The sequence below is a fragment of the Monodon monoceros genome, unplaced genomic scaffold (assembly GCF_005190385.1).
Source record: "Monodon monoceros isolate NGI ecotype Baffin Bay Population unplaced genomic scaffold, NGI_Narwhal_1 Super_Scaffold_16, whole genome shotgun sequence".
Taxonomy (NCBI): domain Eukaryota; kingdom Metazoa; phylum Chordata; class Mammalia; order Artiodactyla; family Monodontidae; genus Monodon; species Monodon monoceros.
Genome location: NW_021703772.1, coordinates 46,944,214 through 46,969,172, shown reverse-complemented (window position 1 = coordinate 46,969,172; position 24,959 = coordinate 46,944,214). Strand labels below are relative to the sequence as shown.

Below are 24,959 nucleotides of genomic sequence, written 5' to 3'. Positions count from 1 at the left end.
AGCTCTACTGTTTTTTTTTTGTTTTTTTTTTGTTTTTGCGGTACGTGGCCCTCTCACTGTTGTGGACTCTCCTGTTGCGGAGCACAGGCCTGGGACGCACAGGCTGAGCGGCCATGGCTCACGGGCCCAGCTGCTGCGCGGCATGTGGGCCGGACCGGGGCACGAACCCGTGTCCCCTGCATCGGCAGGCGGACTCTCAACCACTGCGCACCAGGGAAGCCCAGCTGTACTTTTCTCATGAAGCTTTTTCGGTCCACAATTATTTTCTCTTACTACATCAGTCAGTCTCTATTTGGTGATTCAGTACTTGATAATATGGTGTTTAGAATTAGTCCCTAATTGTTTCTGGTGTGTTTATTTTGTCTTTCTTGCGCTTCTGAATTCCTTTAGAGCATAGATATATTCCTTCATTCGTTTTTACATTCCAGAATACCTAACACTCAGTAAGTGCTCAATAAAAGCATGGCATGTTGATTCGTAACATGCTATGATAGTATATATTAAGAGAACTATCTAAGAACCAAGGATCTTTTGTTATTCATATTATTCATTTACTCCTCATGCCTATCACGGTGCTAGACACAGGGTAGGTGCTTTAAAATTCATGTTAATGAAAAAATATTTGTTCTTAGATTTATGAGTTTGGGGTAAATGCTGATGATATTAAAATGAATTTGAGGATGATGATTTGAATAATACTTTATGATGCTTTAAGATTGTGAACTGTCAGTCAACCATGTACAGTTCTTAAACCCAGAGTACTTTGTCAGAGCCATTTTCTTTCCCTTTTCTATATTTTTGTTTCCTTTTACTTCTACCTTTATTTTTTATCTCTCATTAGCACTTAGTTTTGTCACTTTCTGGTCCATGATGAAAAAACATCATGCCTCTCACTCCTGCTTCCCATTTTTTCTCACTTACATTTCCCCCTCACTTCACAGTACTAATTTAGATGTCCTTAGGTTTCCATAAAGGGATCTTATTTTCTCTGAATATTGCCCTCAGGCCTCTGACTCACAGAAGCAAATTTCTAAATCTACATTGCAAACAAGTACATTTAATTAATCTAGTCCTCAATAATTATCAAATAAAAGTTCTGTGTCACAAAAAGCATAATAAATGAGGGTAGTCGTTAAAGATTCTTTTTTGGCACTTTAAAAAACTGGGCGACTAGCTGAATTGCGGTTCATGATTGTAATTTTGGAGAGGAAAGGCCTTGGTGAGTTTGAGCTGTGGAAGAAGGCCTGTGTGGCTGCCCTGGGGAGAGTGAGATGAGAGGGTGGGGGGATGGGGTGGTAAAGGGATGCAGGGCTCAGGTATGGTTGGTTATGGCAGCACATTGGCTTCCGTGCACTCCTACTTGCTTCTGTGGTTGATGTCTTTACCAGAAGAGGAATCCTTCTAGGGTGCGTGGTTTGGTGGCTAGACCATGGCCTTTGGAGTTTGAGCAACTGGAGTTCAAAATCTGCTCTGCCTCTTCTTAGGTATGCTCTTGGGCAAACTAATTAAACTTTCTCTGAGACAGAGATAATGATACTTACCTTGCAGCATTGTTAAGTATTAGAGTTGATGTATGTGAAATACCTAGAACTTAACAGATACCTATCAATTACTGCTAGTATTAGAGATGATTTTTAGTAAATTAAATATTTCAGAAATATGAATATTCTGTCTTGATTTATATCCTATGGTGGTAAGGATTGAATAAGTAGACAGAAAAGGTAACGTGTCAGTTTTACCACTTTCTAGTAAATGAGGCTGGATTTCTTTTCATTGCTTTATTGCGTTTCCTATAAATTGACTCTAAAGAGAATATGTTTATATAGTAAGAAGTATTAAAACATATCGTGGAATAAAATTTCTGTTTTTCCTTTAAAGCAACCTAGAAACAACATTGTCTTTGGAACGTTACCTCAAGCAAGCAAGCAAAATATATTTGAAAGCCAAAAATCAGAGGGAGGGTATTCATCTGTGAGCTTCATGTTTTCACTACTATATTGATTCCTTTTGTTTTGCTGAGAAGACAAATTGGCTCTTAAGAAAGGCTGAATTCAAACAGTAGTTTTTATTATTCTTTTTTCTGTCTAGAAAATCTTAACATGAGCTGGAATATTCTCAGCATACAAATAAGCCAATGGATACTGGCTGTGGTCCTTTGGAAAACTTTGTATGGAAAAGATAGTGTTTCTTCTTTATGGAACAAACAGGAATGTTTTGCAGCTCGCCTCCTTTCTCTTTTTGCTAGCCTTGGCATTGTGCTGGGGAGTCAGATCTGTCCATTAAAATGGTGTGTCTTGAAACATTCTCTTTAGAAAAGAATTCTGCAAAGCAGACGAAATCTTAATTTATTTTTGAATATGTGTCTCAGAGGAGTAGTAAACTATGTTTCTTTGTAGTATTGCGGTTACTACCCCACAGCAGAGAAGGGCATTGACATCCTAGTGGAGCCAGCTGATTGATTAACGTTATTGATTAGATCTGGAAGATTGTGTTCTGTAAAATTCAAGGCTGATTGAATTCTCGATTGGTATGGCAGTTGCATCTAACCAGTTTAAAATTTTCTAATGTTAACAACATTCACAAGTAAAACAACATTTTAAGGAGTTTTCATTAAAAGATGGGATGAAAGAATGAAATAGAATTATTATAAACTACACATTAAGAGAAAAGGATTCTGAAATTATTTGCCATTCTTCTCGCTATAAGTAGGAAGCAGGAGACAGTCATGAATTGTAAAGGCCAAATAGGATTCATCAGGAGTTTACTGAAAATTCCTAGTCATGATGATACAGTTGTGTTCAAATTTAAGTAGTAAACCAGATGAAGGTTTACAAAGTTCGTAGGACAAAAATAAATCAGAGCAAGTAGTTTAGGAATTATTTTTAGTCCACTTTGAACGTACATGGAAACAAAGGATTCAGCTATGTCAGACTGATTTTTTTTTTTTTTTTTTCCTCTGTACTTTCAGAGCCTGGCAAGTGGCAGGAAGGGATTATCAACCCTGGACTTGTGTTGGGTTCACAGTAATAGCTTACTGAATGGTTGGATCAGTGGATAAATGTATGCTTCCTGATGGGTTAGGTGGAATTGATTGACCGGTGTGGCAAAGGCTAATAAGGCAGCTGTGTCTAAAGTGATGGCTGGCTAAATATAAGATTTGATCTCTACTGCTCAGTTCTTAACCTAAAGCAGCTTTTGCTATCTTCTCAGGCATTGTCATGAGAAAGAATTAGAAGCACTTAGTTTAGAAGTGGTAGTTTCTTAATCTATTAAGTCCAACAGTTAAAAATTAAATGATATACTGAAGTTCTAAGATGGAAAATTATTCAGGCAGATAGAGATGGGCGTATAGTCTAACACTCAAAGTCAATATAGCAACTGCAGGTGAACATTTATTATGCAAAGTCTCTTTGACTTTTTAAGGAACTTTGAAAAGTAAGGTTTTTGCTCTCAAGATACTTAACATTTAATTGATGGAGAGGGCATAAACATATGTAAATATAATTTAACATAAGTTGCCATAATATGCCCCATTAAGAGTTTCAAAGTGCTGTGGGAACCTAAGGGAAGGAGAGACAAACTTTCAATCATTAAGGGACTGATTTCTCAACTGCTTATGGTTTAATTACCTGCTTTTTCGTCACCACAGTTTTAGAGCCTACATTACAGGGGGTGGCTCGAAAGCAATAAGGAGAATGTTTTTTGTGCTGATTGTCTCTCAGTAGAAGGCCAGATGGTAGAAGGAGGAAATAGAAACTAAGATTTTTGTTTGTGTTTTTATATTTACTCACCTATTCACTGTAGGAATACATTTTCCCACTTCTATTCTGTTTTTATTTTTTACAATTTCCTCTTAATTATAAAAGATTTCAAACATAGAAATATAGTCTATATAGTTTCATCACTGAAATTAATCAAATATTAGCCTTTTGCTCTATTTGTTTCAGATTTCTCTCTCCGTCTTTTTTTAGGAAATAAAAATTAAAGGTCAAATCAAGCCCCACTTTCATCCCCTTTCCCTCATTATCCAGAATTCATCACTATTCTGAAACTGGTGTTAATCTGTTTCAAAAACTGGAACAGATGTGCATACATATTATACATATCCTTTAGCAGTTTGATTTTTTTTTACTCAATATCATGTTCATTGTTGATACATTAACACCTCATTAATTCAGCTTAATTGCTCCATAATATTCCATTGTATAAAAAAGCCACACTGATGGGCAGTTAGATTTTATCTAGTGTTTTTTCAGTTTTCAATAAGCTTCAAGAAATATGAGAAAATTTAAAAAGCACCTATACTTTTTATTCAGTATGTATAGTTATTTGTATTTGGTGCATAATAATTATTTAAATATGTATTCTGTTCTCTTTATGAAGTAATACTGCTTTCAAAGCATTCAAAATGAAAGCAATTCATAAGGAAAACGATTCATGTCATACCTAGTATTGGTGTGAAGGATGCGGTCTTAGGCTTGGAAGGGTGTTAGCAAAATTATTTTTTAATGTGGTAAATATTACTTTCGATGTTTGCTTAGGCCTGACACAGCATGCTTTGTGTCGAAGGATGAGACGACCATTCGATATCTGAGACAAAAGCAAAATGCTGAATTTGTTGCATGCTTGATAGGGAGAGCTATGTTGGTCGGGCACAGTTTTTCTCAGTAGAGCAGGAAACTGACCTTACATGGAGGTTTTTGAGGAAGTGTTGAGTTCTGGGATTGGCGGGCTTTCAGAGGTGTTGTGGGATGACGTTGGCAGTGGAATCTGGCTTCTCCGGTGAGGCTTTTGCTGTTTGGGTGGCAGGGCAGAGGCACAGTCGTTGGAGTGAGTCTGCTCCCGATTGGCTGATGCTCAGGAGTGTTGGTCACTGAGTGGTTGCCTTACAGAGGGGCGTTCACTGAGGCAACTTGTCAATGTTTGATTGGTTAAAGGAGTTGCAGACCAATTCTGTGAAACTGAAGGCCCCTAACTTTGGTGCCCTTTCTCACGCTAGTCCTTCTTCCTGATGTGACCTTGCGTCAAGTCTGTATTTTAAAATTTAGCTACTCTTTCGAGTTTAGCCTCAGTTAATTCCTACTTGAAAATACCTCACATTCTCACTTAGAATTCATATTTCCCTTTTCTGCATACCTATAATACTTCGTTCATATCATTTTTGTATGCCTTTCCTGCTAGGTTTTGAACTGTTTCAGACCTGAAACTAGGTACTATTAAATAGAATAACATAAAAATTTAGCAGAGCATAGTTTCTGTTACAAAGATGGTGTTGAATAAATAAAAGTTATGATATGTGCTCCACTGGATCTGGCATTTAACCTGATGCCTGGTCAATATTCAATAACTGGTTACTCAAGTGAATTTCATCTGGAGTTTTGAAAATATTGTGATGCTACCTATGGACCTTTCTTTCATACAAAATGCATACTGCTTTACCTTTTAAGATCTTTTGATTTCATGTTATTATTTTCACTGAAAAAAGAAATTAATGATTTGTTTTGCTTGAAATTTCCAGGCCAGTATATTGCCTCTCTGCTAATACTGTAAACTGCATCCCATTCAGGCTGTAGTAGTCATGCTATGGTCATGCTTTAGGCACTCGTTCTTCAAACACCTGAATTTCTATTTACTGGTCAGTATTCCTTTCAGATGTCTAATTAAAGGGAAGTTGCTACATTTTACTAAGTTGTCAGAGGAGCATTGGAGAAAATTCTGGTACTCATTCTGTTTAAATCTAACCACTCTCCCCACAGGGTGGGTCTCATCTGCTTAAACGAAATGCTGACAGTGAGTTTAAAACCCTTTTAAAAAAGCCATGCTGAAGCATGTATCTGGCAGGTTCTAAATAAGTTCCATTTTCTCTGTACTGATTTAGACATATTTTGCATGTAGAAAGAACAAGGAGAGAACAAGGAGAATGTCTTCTGAAAAAGGGAAAATGGATGTTTTATTAAGTCCTTTCCACTTTATTTTACCGTGAATAAAGTCTATAAATTCACCAATGCCATCCCAGAACAACAAAATACGTAGTATATGTTGGGCTCTTTCTCAGGCTATTGTTTGTCTATTTAGTTTTGTTCATAAGAAAGCTCTCTCAACCTATCAAGAGGGTGTGAAGGAAAAAAAACAACAACTAACAGTGTTAGGAATGAAATTTAAAGTAAAAGGAAAATAGAATAAATGATTTCAAAACTTTACTGAATATTTTTCATGGTAACTCCCTGGGGAGACAGGAGCAGTCATATTGATATATTGACTACAGCAAAATAAAATATGAATACTCTTCTGTTTACACTATAAATTGGTATCATATTCTGGAAAGCAGTTTAATAATACATATCAAGAAGCTTTAAACAGTTTATACATTTTGGCCTATTATTTTTCCTCCCAAGGAAATAATTGAAAATTCAGATGGAGATATATGTACATGGATTTTAATTAAAGCATTGTTTGCAAATGCGAAAAATTATAAATGACTAAATATACACTAATGGGAGAATAGGTAAATGAATAACAACCCATAGAATATTCTTCACTAATGAATATGGTAATTTTGAAAAATATTTAATAACATGGATACATGTTCACAACACAATCTTAACTGAAAAACACAGCATATAACATTTTTTATCTATTTTCTTTTTACTTCTTACTATAATGCATGCTCACTGTATTAAGTCACATCACATGTTGTATGTAGTAAGTCAGATAGTATCACCCCATGACCCAATTAATAATAGTCAGTGTTGGGCTTCCCTGGTGGTACAGTGGTTGAGGGTCCGCCTGCCGATCCAGGGGACACGGGTTCGTGCCCCGGTCCGGGAGGATCCCACATGCCGCAGAGCGGCTGGACCCGTGAGCCATGGCCGCTGAGCCTGCGCGTCCGGAGCCTGTGCTCCGCAACGGGAGAGGCCACAGCAGTGAGAGGCCCGCGTATCGCAAAAAAAAAAATAATAATAATAATAATAATAATAGTCAGTGTTAACAATTTGGTCAGTTTCCTTCACACCTTACTTCATGCTTATATAAACATATACACAATTATATACATATATACAATATGTTTTTAATTTTATAAATCTATTTATAGATTTTAAAAGTACTGGGTGGACTCCAGTACTGTATGGAATCCAGTACTTTTTAAATCTATAAGTAACTTGGATGTAATCCAAGTTATTTCTGAGAAATTGGATTAGGAAATTTTTTTTATTTTTCTGTATTTTCCAAATTACCTATATAGAACATTAAAAAAAACACTGAGTGAAGCCATACCTGAGTTAACCAGGTATTTTGAATGTGAGAAGGACACAGAGATAAATGATTAAAAAATAGCAGATATCAGTGATTTAAAAAATACCCAAAACCACCAACAATAACTATTAGTAGGCGTAGCCACCAAGGTCAGCTTTCTTTCATGTCAGTATCCCACGTCTCTGATTCCCTGGGGTGCTTATGCAAGCCATGGAATAAATGTGCATGCCCGTTTCAAAGATAAGAAGTTTAAATTCTTTTATAGTAAAAGAAACAGAATACTTGAAGAGGATGGCTTTAGGTCATGACCCTATCCCCTTGGGATATACTTATTGTTTAGGTCAGTGGTTCTCAACCTTGGCTGTACATTAGAACCATCTGGGACCTTATGAAAATTTGATTCCCTGGACTGCATCTGCAATGATTCTGACTTAATTGGACTGGGGTGGGGCCTGGGAATATACTAAAGGTTCCCCGGGTAATTTTGATATCTACACAGGGTTGAGAACCACTGTCCTAGGCCAAGAGAGTTGCACATGCTGGAAAAGGTAACAATAGTAACACATCATGCAAATTGATAATTTTGAGGTTTTGTTAGATTTTCATTTAATATTTCATGTATTTGTTTATTCAAGCAATTAGTCACACATTCAGAAAATAATTGAGTAGACACATGCATGTTTACAATTCTAAATGTGTTTTTTCCAAAGAACAGTTGTTTTCTGGAATGTTCTTACTAAGACAAAGTGAACAGGCACTTTTAGAAAGATGGATGCTAAGAGTTCACATGTGACTCGTTTCTTGCCTAACATTGTTAACCAGAATAATTTAATCATACAATTCTCTTAACTCAAACGTCTTATGTGCACTTTTTTTGGCACTATCACTCTTTTCATTTGATTCTCTCAGGTAGATATTTGAAGGCAACTAATTTTGTATCTCTCACAGTGACTAGTACAGATCATGCATATTGTAGGTGCATGTGTAGCATAAAATGACTGCTCAAACCCAGACTCTGGAACTTTCTTGGTTCACAGTCCTTTTAGTGCCTCAGTAATTTTTTTTTGTGGCCGGACAGCAACTTCTAACAACTTAGTAGTCATTTGAAAAAAATAATCCATATTTGCTAATTACTTAATGGGATGTACTTGTCTGTTAGACACTGCACAACTTCTCTGACCCTGGAGTGAGACGGAACACTGCCATCCTCATTTCTGTTCAACATTGGTTTTCATGCAGTGTTTACTTTTTAGCAGAACAACAGGACAGAGAGGAATAGGCTGTCTGTCCTGTTGTGTTGGGCTTAGAGATGGTGGTGTTTGGGCAGTGCTTGACTGTTCTCTTGGCAGGAGGTGGAGGGTGCTGGCCATTCCAGTTGGGATGGACCGTGACCCTACCTGAAAGCCCATTCCGGAGAAACGTGCTTAACACGGGCTCCAGGAATGAGTTCTCTCTTACGCCAGGTCCCCTGGCTTGGAGTTGTGCAGCCAAAAATAATAATCACACTTTACAATTATTTGCTCTTCGGAGTATTACATCCTTTCTGGGAACTTGGTGGGGAATATTTTGGGGGAATAATTTGAGGGAGGCATTTTTAGTTTGGTACGCTAAATCTTTTTCAGGATATTAATTATATAAATAGCAATAGCTTGATTCTCCTTTTGGCCTGGATGACATAGTCCTTTCCAGACTTCATCCATCAATTTTACTAAATTAGGGATACTTAAGGAAATTGAGTCATTAAGTTGCAAAGGAGGCTAGAGTACTCTGTGTTCAGTTTAAAGAGTTCATACTTAATTCATTCCCAAGCGAGTATTGTACACCAGCTAACACATCTAACCCGATTTCCATTGTTACATTCACAAGAGGGAACATTCATTGATTGTTGGTTCTCTAAAGGTCTTCTCTCCTATATACGATCATTAATATATTTGAAATACCTAAGGGAAAAACATTTACCACTCACAGATTCCTAATGGACTTTTCCTTTTAAATAGCGTTTTATTAAGAAACCTAAGTCTGTGTGAAATAGATTTTGTAACAACTTTATATTTTTAAATTCAATTATTTTCCCAAATGGGTTTTTTTCCCTTATAGCAGTCTCTTGTATTCACCCATATTACTTGTTTCCATTTTTATTGTCAACTTCAATTTTGGCTCCTTGATGATCTGCTACAGAGATTTTTCCAATTAATTATTTAGAATTGGGTAATAATTGGTAGAACTTAATCTTCATTTAATTGCTTTTCTAAGGAAAAGCCACAATGGTTGCCCTAATCTTGTTTTGTAAAGTTCTTTCTCAACATCACAAGAGTGAACATATCTGTTGAAGAAGTTACTGAAAGAAGAACTGGTAAAGAATCAAAGAATCTGTACTTTGCTTAAAGTACGTAACTTATGAATGTTCTCTGCACAGAAATGGTTGCTTACACATTATCTCCTTGCCCCTCCCTCCACTGCAAGACTTATGTACTTCATATCACACACTTGAATCCTCCCTTGCAGTTATTAAGTGGACCTCTCTGAGCATGGCTGATGCATTTATTTTTCATGTTTTTTACTCTATCCTTTTGCTGTTACAAATCTTAGTTGTGAGTGTGACCTGCCAGTAAGTGGTACCTTTTGCCTTCTGCCGAATCACTGAACGTGAAAGTGGTCTTGGGACCCCTGAGACATAGAGCAAGAAGGACTGGGAGGGTAGGACTCATGAGAAGTATAATTTTGACACAGACTTTAAGGAGGTGAGAGTAAGACATTTGGATATGTGGGAGGGGGCGGGGGGTGGGAGAGAGAACTCTAGGCAGAAGGAACAGCCTGTGCAAAGACCCAAAGGTGGGCACTTGCCTGGCTCAAGGAAGTGCAAGGGGCCGATGTGGATCAGAGGAGTGAGGATGGAGTGGCGAGGATTAAGCTCAAAGACTCAGTGGGACACGTCATCTCAGGCAAGGACCTTCTTGAGGGAAGGGGATGATGTCAGTCAGCATATGCTTGCTGGGTAAGTCACTAAATTCCCATCTTTCCTCTAAGGAGGAATATCTGCTTCTCAAGTTTTCTTAGCTCAATCATTTGTCTTTGGTGGAGACTTCACATATTCTGTTTAACTCATTGTTCTTTCCTCAGTCTTTAACATTTTTTTTGCTGATTTTTCTCAGGAAAAGAAATCTCTCTTTCTCTCAGTCTTTTCATCTGTGATGCCATTGGGCTGTCAGTTCTTCTGTCACTCCATACTTAGCACCTTCGTATATAGTGTACGTAATTAATGCATGTTGGGTGAAATTTGTGAGTGAATGAATAATTGTGATTCTGAGGCAGGATGAAAAATTGAGAAGACAAGATAAAAGTTAGGATGAGAAATGCCTGTGGAGTGAGCTTGGGCAATATGTTTTAGGATTTTGATTTGTTTATTTATCAGACTGATTTATTTCTACTGAGGGAAGGGGCCCTTTGGGTAGGCAAGAAGGAACTGAGTCCAAGTACTAATGGTTCACTTTCTCATTTGTTCCCTATTCAGTCATCTGCAATGTGCTTGTTCTTAAGTTATAAGGACTCTTTTTTTATGTCATTCATTTCATTAGTTTTGGTGAATCGCACTCATTTAAGATTCTGGTCCTAATGGAGAAAATGTGCATTTTACTTGGTCTATAACATTTTTCACCTTTGGAGATCATGTCCTTATTCTATCTCTGTAATTTCTTCTTAGATTTGACATTTTCTCTGTAATGAATATTAGTACAATAAATTTGTTTGTGCTTCAAACAGGCACAGATTTTTTTTCTCTTAAACTCCACAGCCAGTAAGAATTTTGGATCCAATCTGATGCTTAAGCAATGAAAAGGAGGCTTTTCTAATTTATTGAACTTTTTCTTTAATTCAGCTCCCTTTTGTTCCTTTAAAAGAAGGAGGCTGTGTGTCCATATTTGAAATGCTGTAAAGATTAAACTGTTGAAGCCCTTTCCACCCTGCTTTACAGAATGTGGAATAATATGTTCCTTTCTTTCACAAGCCCCTTTGTTGTCCTCACTCTTTCCTAAACTTTCGGCCCTCCTTCCAATTAAATAGGGAAATTGTGCTGGTACCTGGGAGAAAGAATTTTAAAACTACTTTGTTGGTATTGTTTTGTAATAGTGAAAGTAAAGTTAATCTTTGATGTAATACAATTGTATTATATTTATTTAGCAAGTTTTGCTACTTATGTGTTCTCTAGTCAAAAATTCCAAGTTAAATATTCTTAGAAAGAAGGAAAAGTCGTATTAATTTCCAAAAGGAAAAGGAATCTTAATATTTGTTTTTGTGATTATTGTAATAATGTAAAATGTTTCTTATTGGCAACTGTGGGATTAAGCTCAAAATTTCACCAAATACTGGGGCCGGAAAGCTGGCTGTAATTTCAAGTGGCTTCTGTAGAAATCCTATAATTATTCTTTCCCCAGTTCGTGGTCACTTCTGATCATCTCTTCCTCTCTTCCTTCATTTCTTCTCTTTTTCCTGCTCTTCTCATCTTCCCTCCCTTCCTCCCCACCCCTGTTGCATTCATCTAGAATCTACATGCTAAACTCTGGCAAAACACAGGGCTGAGTTTGAAACAGTATTGGCTGTCAAGGAGATTGTTCTCACAGAGAAGACAAATGCACAGAAAGTAAAACATACACCATAATATACTATGTGCTATCAGACGAATCAGTACAGAAGAAAAGAGCCCATCTAACTGGGATAAGGCCACATTTATTTGAAGAGTGTCGTTTGACCTAAACTTTGAAGGATAGCTTAGGATTTTTGATGGGTAGAGATTAAAATTAAGATTTTTTTCAGATAGAAGAAAGGAATGATATAGCAGGAGAGTGGGTTGGTCTTGGATAGTGACTAGTGACCCATTCATGTGACGATATAAAGCAGAGTTCTGCAAACTTTTTCTGTAAAGTGCCAGAGAGCAAATAATTTCTTCGTAGACCATATGGCCTGTGCTGTTGAAGCAAAAGCAGCCATAGGTAATCCATAAATGAGTATATTGGCAGTGTTCCAATAAAACTTTATTTACAAAAACAGGCTGCAGGTCAGAGTTGGCCTGCAGGCTGTAGTTTGCTAATCCCCATAAAAGAGTGGTTAGTGGGAAATAAGGCTGGAATGGAAGGTGGTAGCCAGATGTCAGGTTTTGAATGCTAGGCTAAAGACTTGGGAATTAATTGAAACTCTCTTTAGTGAAACCATGATGATGTCTCTACTAAAGGCTTTAAATACCTTAACATTTAAATGTGGAACCAGATGTTTTCTATTTACATCCTAAGATATCTGTATAGCTAGCTCTATACCAAGATTTCTCTGACTGAATATTTTGTATGAAAATGGTGGGTGGAGAACAAACTCTAGGCCTCTGAATGCCCCCAGTAAAGTTTGATTTGAGTCATAACATCTTTGAGTCATAACATAAAGTCTCCACTGGAATGGACCAAAAAGTCAGATCATGGAAAACAGGAGAGAATGAATGGGCAGGCCCTTTGGAGATCTGAGCTCAAAATGTCCACAGTTTCCCTGTTCAAAAAATGATAATGTGAACTGATTCCAAAATAGATATGAGATCCACATTTTTTAAAAACCCTTTTATTGAGGCATGGTTGACATGTAAAGGCTGTAGATATTTAATGTATGTAACTTAATGAGTTTGGGGATAACTATACACCTGTGAAAACATCGCTACCATCAAAACCATAGACATATCCATCACTTCCCAAAGTTTCTTCCCGCCCCTATTATTATTATTATTTTGTGGTAAGAACACTTAAAGTAAGATCAATTCTCTTAGGAAATGTTAAATATATAGTACAGTATTGTTAGCAATAGGCACAGTGCTGTATACTAAATCTCTAGTATTATTTATCTTGCGTAACTGAGACTTCACACCCTTTGACCATCACCTCCCCATTTCCCCCTCCTCTCAGCCCCTGGCAATTACCATTCTAATCTCTGCTTCTATGAGTTTGAGTATTTAGTTTCCACATATAAGTGAGATCATACATTATCTTCTTCCTGTGTCTGGCTTATTCCACTTAGCATAATGTCCTCCAGCTCCATCCATGTTGTTGCAAGTGGCAGGATTTCCTTTTTTTTTAAAGGCTGAATAATATCTCATTGCATGTATATACGAGTTTTCTTTATCTGTTCATCTGCTGATGGACGTTTAGGTTGTTTCCATATCTTGGCTATTGGGAATAATGCTGCAGTGAACATGGGAGTGCAGGCATCTCTCTTTGAGACTGATACTTATAGGAATAGTGACACATGTTGATTCTGAATTTCTACATAATTTCATAGAAGATTGTATTAGGTACTATAGAGAGTTGTTCTTGGTTTCAATATTGCCTTTTTAAAACTTCCTCTATAGTAATATCAGATAATTCTGCAGTACTGTTTTTTCACGTTTCCTTAGAATCTTCCTCAAGGTAAGAATGTATCCTATTAATGTTTGCAGCCCCATTACCTAGCTAGTGCGGATCTGGCCAAAGTCAGGCAGTCAATAAATATTTGTTGAATGAATCAGTGTAGGTAAACATTTCTAATTGTTCCCAACCAATTATTTAATTTCACTATATTTTTGTGTTCTTTATTTTTTTATAGCTCTCATTTAGAATGCATAAACCTCAAAGTTTTAAAATTTTCATTGTTAAAATATTTTATTAAATTTTATCTGTGATCTGTTTATAAAAACTTTATCTACCTAGTATATTTTTAGCACTATATTCCTAGAGAGGAAAAAAGTTGTATATTAAATTAGTATAGATGCTTGAAACATAATTGAAAAGAAGTAGCCTAGTTTTTGTACTGGAGAAATCTGAAAAAGTTTCTCCATGGGTATAGTTGTAACCTACATAATAGTAACAACATAATAAGATGATGTCAGATTCTCTTGAAAAGAAGTGGGGTTGTAATTTCTCAGTGCACCCCACTCCAGATGTCGTCAAATAAATAGCTATTTTGGACTTTGATTTACCTATCTATATCCTGTAGCAAAACCATAATACAGTGTTGATTCTAATACGCTTTTTCAAGAACATTTCTTTATACGTATTTAGTAGTCTTTTGAATTTGTGATTCTCATTCCTTAATGCTTCTAATCATGTGCTAAATAGTTAAATCTTTGTCAACAACCTCAGACCTTGCTCATGGGTGTGTATTGTATTTTTCCTTGTTTCTCTCAACATTTAGATTATATGTTTTCTTAGGGTGCAGTTGAAATCATTTGATATTGAACCATTTTTAAACCAATGGTGACATACTGAAAAGAAAATTATGTGGGCAAGACATAATGATTATAGTTACATGACAGAGAAAATAATATGGGCATGGAAAGCTGAAAAATACAATGGAGAAGAGTAGGTAGATTATGGAGACAAAAGCACCTCTGGTTGAAAATCATTTATTTAATCACACAATCTGCCCCGTCTAAATGCCAGAGTATTTTTGTTGGAGAAGAGAGCTAGTGAGGGGGATTATTATGGATATATATTACTTCTGGCTGCCAGTGCTGTTTGCCTGGTCAAATTTGACATCACAGAAGTCAGAGGCATTCTGTTTAAGTCAATGGCAGGTAATTCTTTATAACTTTTTATTTGAAGGAAAAAGAGTTGTTTGTGCCTCTTTAATTGCTGTAACCAGGCTTTCAGCCAAGATTTTGTTTTTCGGGTTTTTTTTTTTTTTTTTAATGCTATTTTTGCTGCTGCTTATGTAGGGGCCAGAAAAACCAGGCTGAGAGAGGGGATGAGCAGGTCAGAGAATCAGCAAATGAGCACTTCCTTCTCTGCACTGGTTGGGAGGAAATAAGTGAGCTAGTGAATATGATGGAAACCAAATTCCTAAGGCTTTTCAATGAGAAAGAATGTGGAGTAAAACACATGGAACTTGGAGTAAAATGAACCTGTTAATCCTGCCTGTAATTTATTAGCTGCTCAACTTTAGCCTCGATTTCCTTGCCTTAAAAGGGGGAAGTTTTGCAGGTTTGTATTAGGATAAAATTGGACAACATGTGTGAAGTTTCTAGAACTGGGCCTGAGGGAGCAGGGTGTGTGTGTGAATGTGTGTGTATTATACAAATAGCTAGTTTTTCCCATTTGAGCTAGAGAGGACAGTGCTGGTCAGGCCTACAGTATGTCTTAAGTCTGTTAGGCAATCTAAGGTACAGATACAGGGGATCTCCACAGACAGAGAGGCTATGAGTTTGATAGCCAAGATTTGACCTTTGCAAATTGTTTTTTCTGAATTTGATACTCATTTTCTCATCAAATTTATTACATTAACATTATTAGCACATGTGGAAAAAAATCGTCCATTCTGGATTAGAAAACATTTTATGAATCAAACCCAGCTTCAGAATGCCAGGAGGCTTTAGGGCGTCTTAATTTGGCAACTGTACTTTTACAAAGATGAAACATATGGAATATGCAGAGTTTTTTTATTTTTTAATGAGTTTAGCTTAAGATCTTACTACACATTGGACTTTGTCTATAAATCCAAAGGCTCTGAGAATTTCTAAAATCTTTGGAGCAAACAAATTAATAAAAATTCCCTGTTGAGTCCCATTCCTGAAAATGCTGTTGAAGGAACCATTGTAGGTACATTTGATTTGAATAAGACCCATTACCAAATTTTAATAGGGAATGTTAATTCTCTTATCTTCTAGTTATGTGCAGTCTCCCTCTTATGTGGTTTCTCATATTTTTGGTACATTAGCCTTCCCTCCTTTGCCTTCTCTTATAAAAGATAGGGTAGCCTATTAAATAAAATATCATATATTTACAGTTGTATCCCATGTCATTTAAGGTACTTGCTTTGGAAGCAAGCAACAGAACCCAACTCTGGCTACAAGATTCGGGGGAGGGATTTTGATATAGCTCACAGATCAGCAGAGGGACAGTACAATCCAGCTTCTGGAAGGAGAGGGACATATAAACACTGGAAATCACAGAGAGTAGGAGTTCATAGACTCTCTCAGATGATTCAGCTCCAGCAACTGTTAGCCTCTGTGTATCTTTATTCACATTTTGAGGGCCTGACAGACTGTCTGGCCTGCATTAGTTAGATGCTTTATGCCAGTGGCTCAATAAATTTTGTCTAGGGGATTAGGGGCAAGTGACTGGGGGAATTGTTTTGAATTGAGCAGCAGCTACTTGTCCTCTACACATAACTAGTGTTTTGTACTAGGTGGCTCTATTCAAGGACATTGGTTTAGAAGCCCATCATGCCCTATTTACATATGGCAACCTTTTACTTTTTTGCCTAAGAGTTGTATTTCCCATTTGAATTTGAAGCCATGGTTTGGCATCAGCATGTATGTATGATTACTTTTTTTCTTTTTAATTGATGTTGTATAAGAATTTAAGTTCTCAGTGATGATTGCAATCATACATTCCTTGAATTAACTTGAGTAATATGACCCCAGGACTCACTATAACATGATGTAAAGATGGCTTTGGAGTCATTCATGGGGGGGACACTTGAAGGCTGACACAGCTTCTTTTTTTTTTCTTTTAGCATCTTTATTGGAGTATAATTGCTTTACAATATTGTGTTAGTTTCTGCTGTATTGACACAGCTTCTTAATGACTGTGAGATTTGAGGCAGTTTGCATAGCTGCCTGAATGTCTGAAATCTCACTTCTTCATCAGTAAAATGGGCTTGATATTATATATTTTACAAAGGTATATTGAGATTTTTTTGATAATATACACACAAGGCTTGGCAACAGGAACATGTATTTATTCCTAGCCCTTTTTCGTATTTTGATTTTAAATTGTTAGCAACATGATTTATTTTAGTGTGAATTTATATGATGGGGAGGTAGTTAAATAATTTGAGGAAAGCTTGGAGTTACGGCCCAAGGCTTAGTTGACCTTTTAGAACCAGATGCTCCTGAATTTTTCTATTAAAAGTAATGACTGCTCACAAATAATTTAACCTCCCACAAAGGCTTTTTATTATTAAAAATGCCGAGAAAGTAGAGGTGTGGATGAACATCAGTTATCTATATTTTTCCTTGTAATCTATTCTCCATATTTACATTTGAATATATACAAAGTTGTTTTGGAAATTAACCATTTTTCAGATATACTAATGGAACCTCATTTTAAGGTGTGACTCTACAGGAGTCATTTTTTCCCCCAGTTCTTCCCATTTCCATGCTCTAAAGTGGGACTAGAGTAGCTTTTAAGGGTATAATCAGGCAATTGTAGTGCAATAAGAGCACAAGCTTTGAGGAGAGACTGTGGCAAGTTTGTGTCTGGTTTCCTCCATGGCCGACTTACAAACCGTGCTAACCTGCAGTTACCAGTATATGAAATGAAGACAGTCGTATCTATCTAATGGGGGTGTTTTGAAGAGAAAATGGAATGATGCACTTAAAAATTAACACAATGCCTGGTTCATTAACCGCCAACACATTTTAGTTCTTATTAGAGTTAATTATTATCATGTATGAGGAAATATATGAAAAATATGTTTGTGTCTGAATATGTAAAGAATTGTGTTTGGATAACATTTAACCTCATTTTTTGATTCTTAAAAGGATAAGGACTATTTTATAACTTGCTGAATGGTACCTTTCCTAGGACTGGGCAGTTACAGTGGTTCTATTTGTATTTAAAATGTCTTTGTATGGTCAAAAGCAATTTAAAGTGTAGCTTATCTTAACAAAAAATAGATAAGGTGTGACAACAGTTTTGTAGCAATATTGCAACTCAATCATTGTTGACTAGGATTTTTTACCTGACGTGATGTTCTTGCTAAAAATTATTTTAAAAAAATGGGTTTGTTTACACAAATGCATAACAGCATAATTAATCCTTATGAGATGTTTCTTATTGAAGTACTCATGTTTATGAAGTGGTCTCCAGTTGTGAAGTAATAATTTTTGTTATAAATAACAATACTAACATTAGATGTGACAACCATACACTGTACTGAGCACATTATTTGCATTATTTTATTTTACTAGCTCAAAATAGTTGCTATCTCCTGATTTTACAGATGAGCAAATGGACTGAGAGGTGAGTAACTCACCCAAAGTCACATGTCTAGGGAATGGCAGAGATGGACCTTGACTGGCTGCAGAGCCCATTTATGGTAGAAGATAAGGCATCTTTAGCAAAGGTGTTATGATACAGGCTTTGCAAAGGCATTTCCATGATGGTAAAAGTTCTTTTGTAGCCAGACATTACCATTGGTAAATGCATGGACACATTGTCAAGATCTATAAGGCTGGATGTTTAAGTAGAAAAAGCTTTAATTCTTATTTTCTTGACTTTATTATTTTCACATGTTGTGTCTATATATTTAATGGATAATGTTTTTTTATATTTTAGAAAAAGGTTTTTTTTAAACTTAAGTATAGTTGATCTACAATATTAGTTTCAGGTATACAGCATAGTGATTCAGTATTTTTGTAGATTATGTTCCATTATAGGTTATTACAAAGTAACGGCTATAATTCCTTATGCTATACAATACCTTCTTGTTGCTTATCTATTTTATAGATAGTAGTTTGTATCTGTTAATCCTATACCCCTAATTTGTCCCTCCCCCTTCCCTCTCCCTTTTGATTACCTTAAGTTTGTTTTCTATGTCTGTGAATGTGTTTGTTTTGCATATACATTAGTGTTATTTTTTAGATTCCACATATAAGTGACATCATAGTATTTATCTTTCTGACTTATTTCACTAAGCATAATATTCTCTAGGTCCATCTGAGATTCTGTTTTGATATTTTGTAATTTGGAACTAAAACACATCCCCTGCTTTCCAGACAACAGAACAAAATAAAGGAACTAGCCATGCACTAATGGGTTTGGTGAGATGGCATTTTATTCTAAGACCTTTGACTGTATTTTAAATTAGTATTAAATCTATATAACTTGATAATATTAGAAATTAGTAACATAAAGTAAAAATTATTTTCCTAAAGCCAGAAACTCTTTCCATTATTCACTGTTCTCCCTTCTTCTTCTAAATGGCAGAGAAAATGGAGTGATAATACTGCGCCGTATTAATAATAAATTCAAATTTATTCAGTTTTAGGGAGAATAATGAATTTGTTGGAATATTTAACACCTCTTTCTATCCATCCATGTGTATGTATTTCCTAAATTTTTCAACAGTTTTGTACTGTTGGTTCAGGTGTCTTAAATGACATTTTAAAGTATAGTGACATATGCTTTCTAGGATATAATGTGCTGCAATTTTCTTTTTCTCTTCCAGTGTCTGTATTTATGCTGAAAGTCCAGGTGAATGACATCATCAGTCGTCAGTACCTGAGTCAAGCAGTTGTAGAAGTGTTTGTAAACTACACGAAGACAAATTCCACAGTAACTAGAAACAATGGAGCAGTGTTGATAAGAGTACCCTACAAGTTAGGACTCAGCCTAACCATTATTGCTTACAAAGATGGCTATGTGTTGACACCTCTGCCTTGGAAGACTGGAAGAATGCCAAGTAAGCAGTTAAACAATGTTTTGCTTTCACTAAATGTAAATGATTTTTTTCTCTTGTTCTGATAAACCGAAAATGAGACTATGTGAAGCCAATATAAGGAGGTTAGAAAGGCGTGCCAGTTTGAAGAAAACATGAAGGTCTTTTTCCTTCTACAGAAGCTTAAAGGAATCCCGAGCTACAGCTCTGCTCTGGCACAGAGCTTGTCTGCAGGTGGCGGAGAGGGGTGTGGCATGCCCAAAGAATTAGTTAGAAGCAGGATAGTAAAGCAAAGTAAATTATCTGGCCCAAAGTAAAGTAAAGGGCCAGATAATTAAAGGACAGTCTCAAAAGATAAGATGAACAGTTTAGATTTACGTGACGAATAATAAAACAGTTCTTGTAGATTCTTGAGCACATGAAAGTAAGTTGTTTAGAAACTGAATTTACAGTGTATAAAGAACAGGGCAACAGCAGGGCTAAAATGGATTCAGGGAGCCTGGCTATGAAGCTGTGGTTGTGCTGCTGGACAGTAAGTAGCCTGATGTAAGAAAGGAAATGGAAAGGAGAGGTGAGAGTACAAGAGGCATACTGGAGAAAGAATTATTAATTATTGTGGCAATCATTTCACAATATAAAAACATATATCAAATCATCACATTGTACACCTTAAACTTACATGATGTTAGCTGTCAATTATATCTCAATAAAGCTGGAAAAAAATTGGTAGGAGTGATTATAACTAATTGAATACTGGGAAAATTGGCCATACAAGGTACCAGAATACAAGTCTGATTGACTGGAAGGATGATACATTAGGTAGTCAATCTTTCTAAAAATTTTATTTTTTATTGTGGTGGTTCTTGTTGTTAGGTTTTAGATATTTTATTTAGTTTCATAATGGAAACATTTGAATTCTTGAACTATTTAAATTTAGAATGAGAAAGAAAATGAAAAATGAATTAGATAATTTAATAAGACTCATGTGAATAAAATTGTAATAAAATGACTGGAAAATCCAGATAAGGATGTATTTGAGGTGACTTCATGGTCTCAAATGCTTTAAATTTTTTTAAAGACAGAAATTAAGTACAACTATTCATTCAACAAAAGTGAGAAAAATAATGAAAGAAGAAACCAACTAAAATGGGAAAAAGGAAATAAAAAGATTGAAGTAGATTGGCATATATTAGAAAAATATAAAGAAATAATTGACAAAGTGTTCTTTGAAGTAAATTATACACACATCTAGCTAATTTAAACAAAAATGAGGGAAATAAAGATAAAAATACATAAAAGCTTTAAAAATCATAAAAATTATCAAAAAATTAGGCAATAATCTTAAAAATCCAATAAAATAAACAATTTTGTGATAATATAAATGGTATATTGATTTTAGGTGAGGTAGATTAATAACCATGGGTAAAATGTTCTGGGTAAAAATAACTTCAAAGGCTATAAGGAAAAGTGCCCCAGATCATTTTACCAAATCAGTACAGCCTTGATTCTGAGACCTCACAAAGGTAATACAAAATTAAATGCCCTCATGTGTGCATACTGTCTCTCATATACACACACCTCTCTATTGACCAGTCATACTTATAACTCTAAATGTAAAATTCCTAAACAATACAGAAAAGAATTTCACCATTATTTAAATATAGGATACTGTCAAGACCAAGTAGGATTTTTCTTCTTTGCAGAACTATAAGGATGTCAAACTTCATTAATTTTATGTATCATATTAGTAGAACAAATTAGAACTAATATGTGATAATATCAACAATTGTCTGAAATGTTGCCTGAAATGCATTTTATAAGTTCACCATTCATGCCTAACCAAGAACACACTCTTTAAAAACTAGGACCACAAAGATATCCTTGGGTATCTCAAAATCATACTTAACTGTAAAATATTAGAGGTGATCCTACTAAAATAAGAAACTAAACACAGATGTCTATATTATTTTACATTGTAGTAGAAGTTATTATCAGAGCAAAAAGATATTAACAGATAAAAAAAGGGAATAGCTATTAGGAAGGAAGAATCAAAACCATTTTTTCTGTTTATGATCATATCCCTGGAAAACTACAAATTAGTATTGCTACAAATCAATACATGTTCTTATATACCAGAAGTAATAACCAATTAGGAAAAATAATGAAAAGAAATCCCTCTCAGAACAACAAGAACAAACAAAATATGCAGGGAAACCTACAAAAAAAAGTGAAGTAACTGTGGGGAGGGAAAATAAAACTACCAAATGTTACTGATAGACCTAAAAAAAAAAAAAACCAAATCAACCAAAACACCAGAAACTGGAAAAATATTTTTTCTTAGCTTGAATATTGTAAAGATTTGAATTCTTCCCAGATTAATTTATAGATTTAATGCATTAACAAAACATTTGGCAAAATAACCCTTAAAGAACAGATGTGTCAAAATACCTGAAATCTTGTTTTAAAAGACGATTTACTAGAGGCAATTTGCCATTCCAGATAACTAAAATATATAGCTACAGAATTAAGTGATATTGTACTATGATTTGTAATGTGGTACAAATCAGATACTAGTAGGCATAAAAAATATAATCTATGATAGGAATCATAAATCATTGAGGAAAAAGCTGAATATTCAATAAGTAATATTGGGATACTTTGGTTAACTATTTGGAGTAAATTAATTTGAATCCATATTCCAAAATATATTGCTCAAAAAGTTAAAATATGGAAAATTAAATTATATTACATTTAATAAACTATCTTATTTTTTTAGGATGGTCTTTTTAAACTGAAAAGCAATGAAAGATGTCATAAAAGGTAGATTTCCCCATAATTTTAAAAAGTAGTAAAAAAAAATATGAAATAATAAGGAATGATATCCTTAATGTGTTAAGAATTCATACACATCAGTAAAAAACCAAGGCCCTGCCTAAATAAGGTAAATGGATAAAATCATGACTTAGTTTTCAAAACAGGAAATACAAATTATTAGTAAATATGATAAAATATTTTACCTTCCTAATAATCTAAGTACGCCTCCAAAATACACATTTCTTAGATTTTTTCACTTTAGAAACATTTTTAAAAAGTGAACATACTCAATATTGACAAGCTAGGCAAGATGGCCATCCTCAAACACTGCTGGTGGGAGAAGTCGGCAGTGTTATCTGGATAACAACTTTGAAATGTGTGTGTCAGTGTCTTCGAAATCTTCATCATCATTGACTGCTGGGAATATATCCTAAAAACAAACATACAAATAAAGTGGACAGATATCTGTGCACAAGGATGTTGAGTCAAATATTATTTTGTAATAGTGAAAATGGAAACAATCTAAATATACAGTATTGTACAGTGTAGTGGTTAAGTGAATCTTGATACTTTAAGAAATATGTGACCTTGAAAATGTTATGAAAGTTTCTATTGAGGAACAGAAATGCTTACAATATTATTTTAAGTGAAAAAGCAGGGTGAAAATATTCTGTATACAATATCATACTCCCTCTTTTTAAAAACAAAATCACAGGAAAAATCCAGGAAGAGCTACACTGAAATACTAATAGTGGTTGTCTCTGTGGTGGTATGGTGATGACCATCATTTTCTTCTTTCCTTTTCTGTATTTCTCAACTTTTCCAGAGTGGATATATATCCCGTTTATAATCAGAAACATTTTCTAAAGTCAAAGGAAATCTGAATCCAAGTTTAAGTGACTTTCTGAAAGATTCTTCTCAGGTTTAACAGAAAAGCCCTTTTTAACCTACCTGGGACTAAGAAAGTATCCAAATATGGGATACAATCATCTCGGGGTCCAACCTACTACCCTAACCACCTCCTCTCCACTCTGATAAGTCTAACAATCCATCTAAATGTTAGTGTATTCTGAATTAAAATTACTTTCATTTGGTAGTCCTCTATTCCTACTTAAGAAAAAAGTATATTATTTTGCATCCACCCATACATCATTGTATACTTTTAATATTTTATCCTGTCTTTTCCGTATTTCCTTTACAGCTCTTTGAAATATCTCCAAATTTTAAAAGTATTCTCATGCAAGTGTGTTTTATCCTTTCTTAAGTGATTTAGGGTTTGTATCATTTCTGTTGATATTTACTTGCATTGCATGGAGGAGAGAGATCAGTGAGAACTTGAACTCTAGGTGATGCCTCAGAACTTATTTTTCTTTTGCAGGATTGGTCAGGTTGTTTGATTTGGTCTTGCTTATAAAACGATGGTCTTTTGTCCCTGCCTCTTGTTCCTGATCTTGAAAGAATTTAGTTATCTTTCAGGGGATCTGCACTTACTCATCCCACCAGGCATTTCAGGTGCCTACTCTTGTAGGCGGGTCCAGCCCCATCCTCTCTACTACTAAAGGTTGCCTCTGGATCATTTTATGTGTTAAACTGTTTCTTCCTTTGGCAAAGCACAGTCTGTTTGGCGAACCACACTGTGAAGAAGAGCACTGCACCTTTGTATGGGAAGTTAAAAAAGAAGAGTGGATGTACTCCCCATCTGAGAGAACCTTGAATCATGGGGCCAGGAAAAAATGGCTTAAAAATTATTCAGTATAAGAAGGAAATAAGTAACGATTATATAGAGAAAATAGCAGAGGGTTGTTTAAGCATTTAACTTGACCAAATATATCTGGGGTTAGTTAGAGAACATTATTAGTCACCTTGGTACAAACTACTGTATAAAATTTTAAAAAATTAGTAAAATAGTGATGCCAAATCGTCTCACTTTATTATGTTCCTTTTTTTCCTCCATCATATTATACATGCATTCTTCCTTTGTTTTGAATTGCTTTTCCCATCACAGAATTTCTTTTTCCCCACAATTTTAGGACCGGCCAGAGCAGAACTATATTTGTCCCAGTTTTCCCCCCCATGTCTAATAAAATATCCTAATTATGCTATATTTCACAGTATATTCATCAGTTACACTTTCACTGTTCCCGCAAAGCCAAGCAAATATATGGCTATTTGAAGACACTGTTTTAATTACTGGAAAATTAGCTGGTAAGTACACCACTTCTTACTTAGCTAGTAAGTAAAGAGACTATATTGTGACTGTATTGTATAACTGTACTTCTTCACCAGTGGATCAGTGTTGATTATAAGGTGGGAAAAATCTAAGTTGATCAGGGATGATTAGTACTGACTATAAGTTGATCTGAACTGATTCTTATTTCACTATCAAACTATAGCATTTGTGTGTGTGTGTGTGTGTGTGTGTGTGTGTGTGTGTGTGTGTGTGT

The 24,959-nt window shown here is 35.2% G+C and overlaps 1 protein-coding gene across 1 annotated transcript in view; it reads left to right on the top strand.

Annotated features, from left to right (window-relative positions):
- FAM171B (family with sequence similarity 171 member B) overlaps window positions 1–24,959 on the top strand; it is a 65,327-nt gene that overhangs the window by 15,231 nt on the left and 25,137 nt on the right. The window contains exons 2-3 of the mRNA XM_029225550.1: window positions 19,492–19,725; window positions 24,628–24,720. Of these exons, the coding sequence (XP_029081383.1) occupies window positions 19,492–19,725; window positions 24,628–24,720 (327 nt within the window). The remainder of the gene's footprint in view (window positions 1–19,491; window positions 19,726–24,627; window positions 24,721–24,959) is intronic.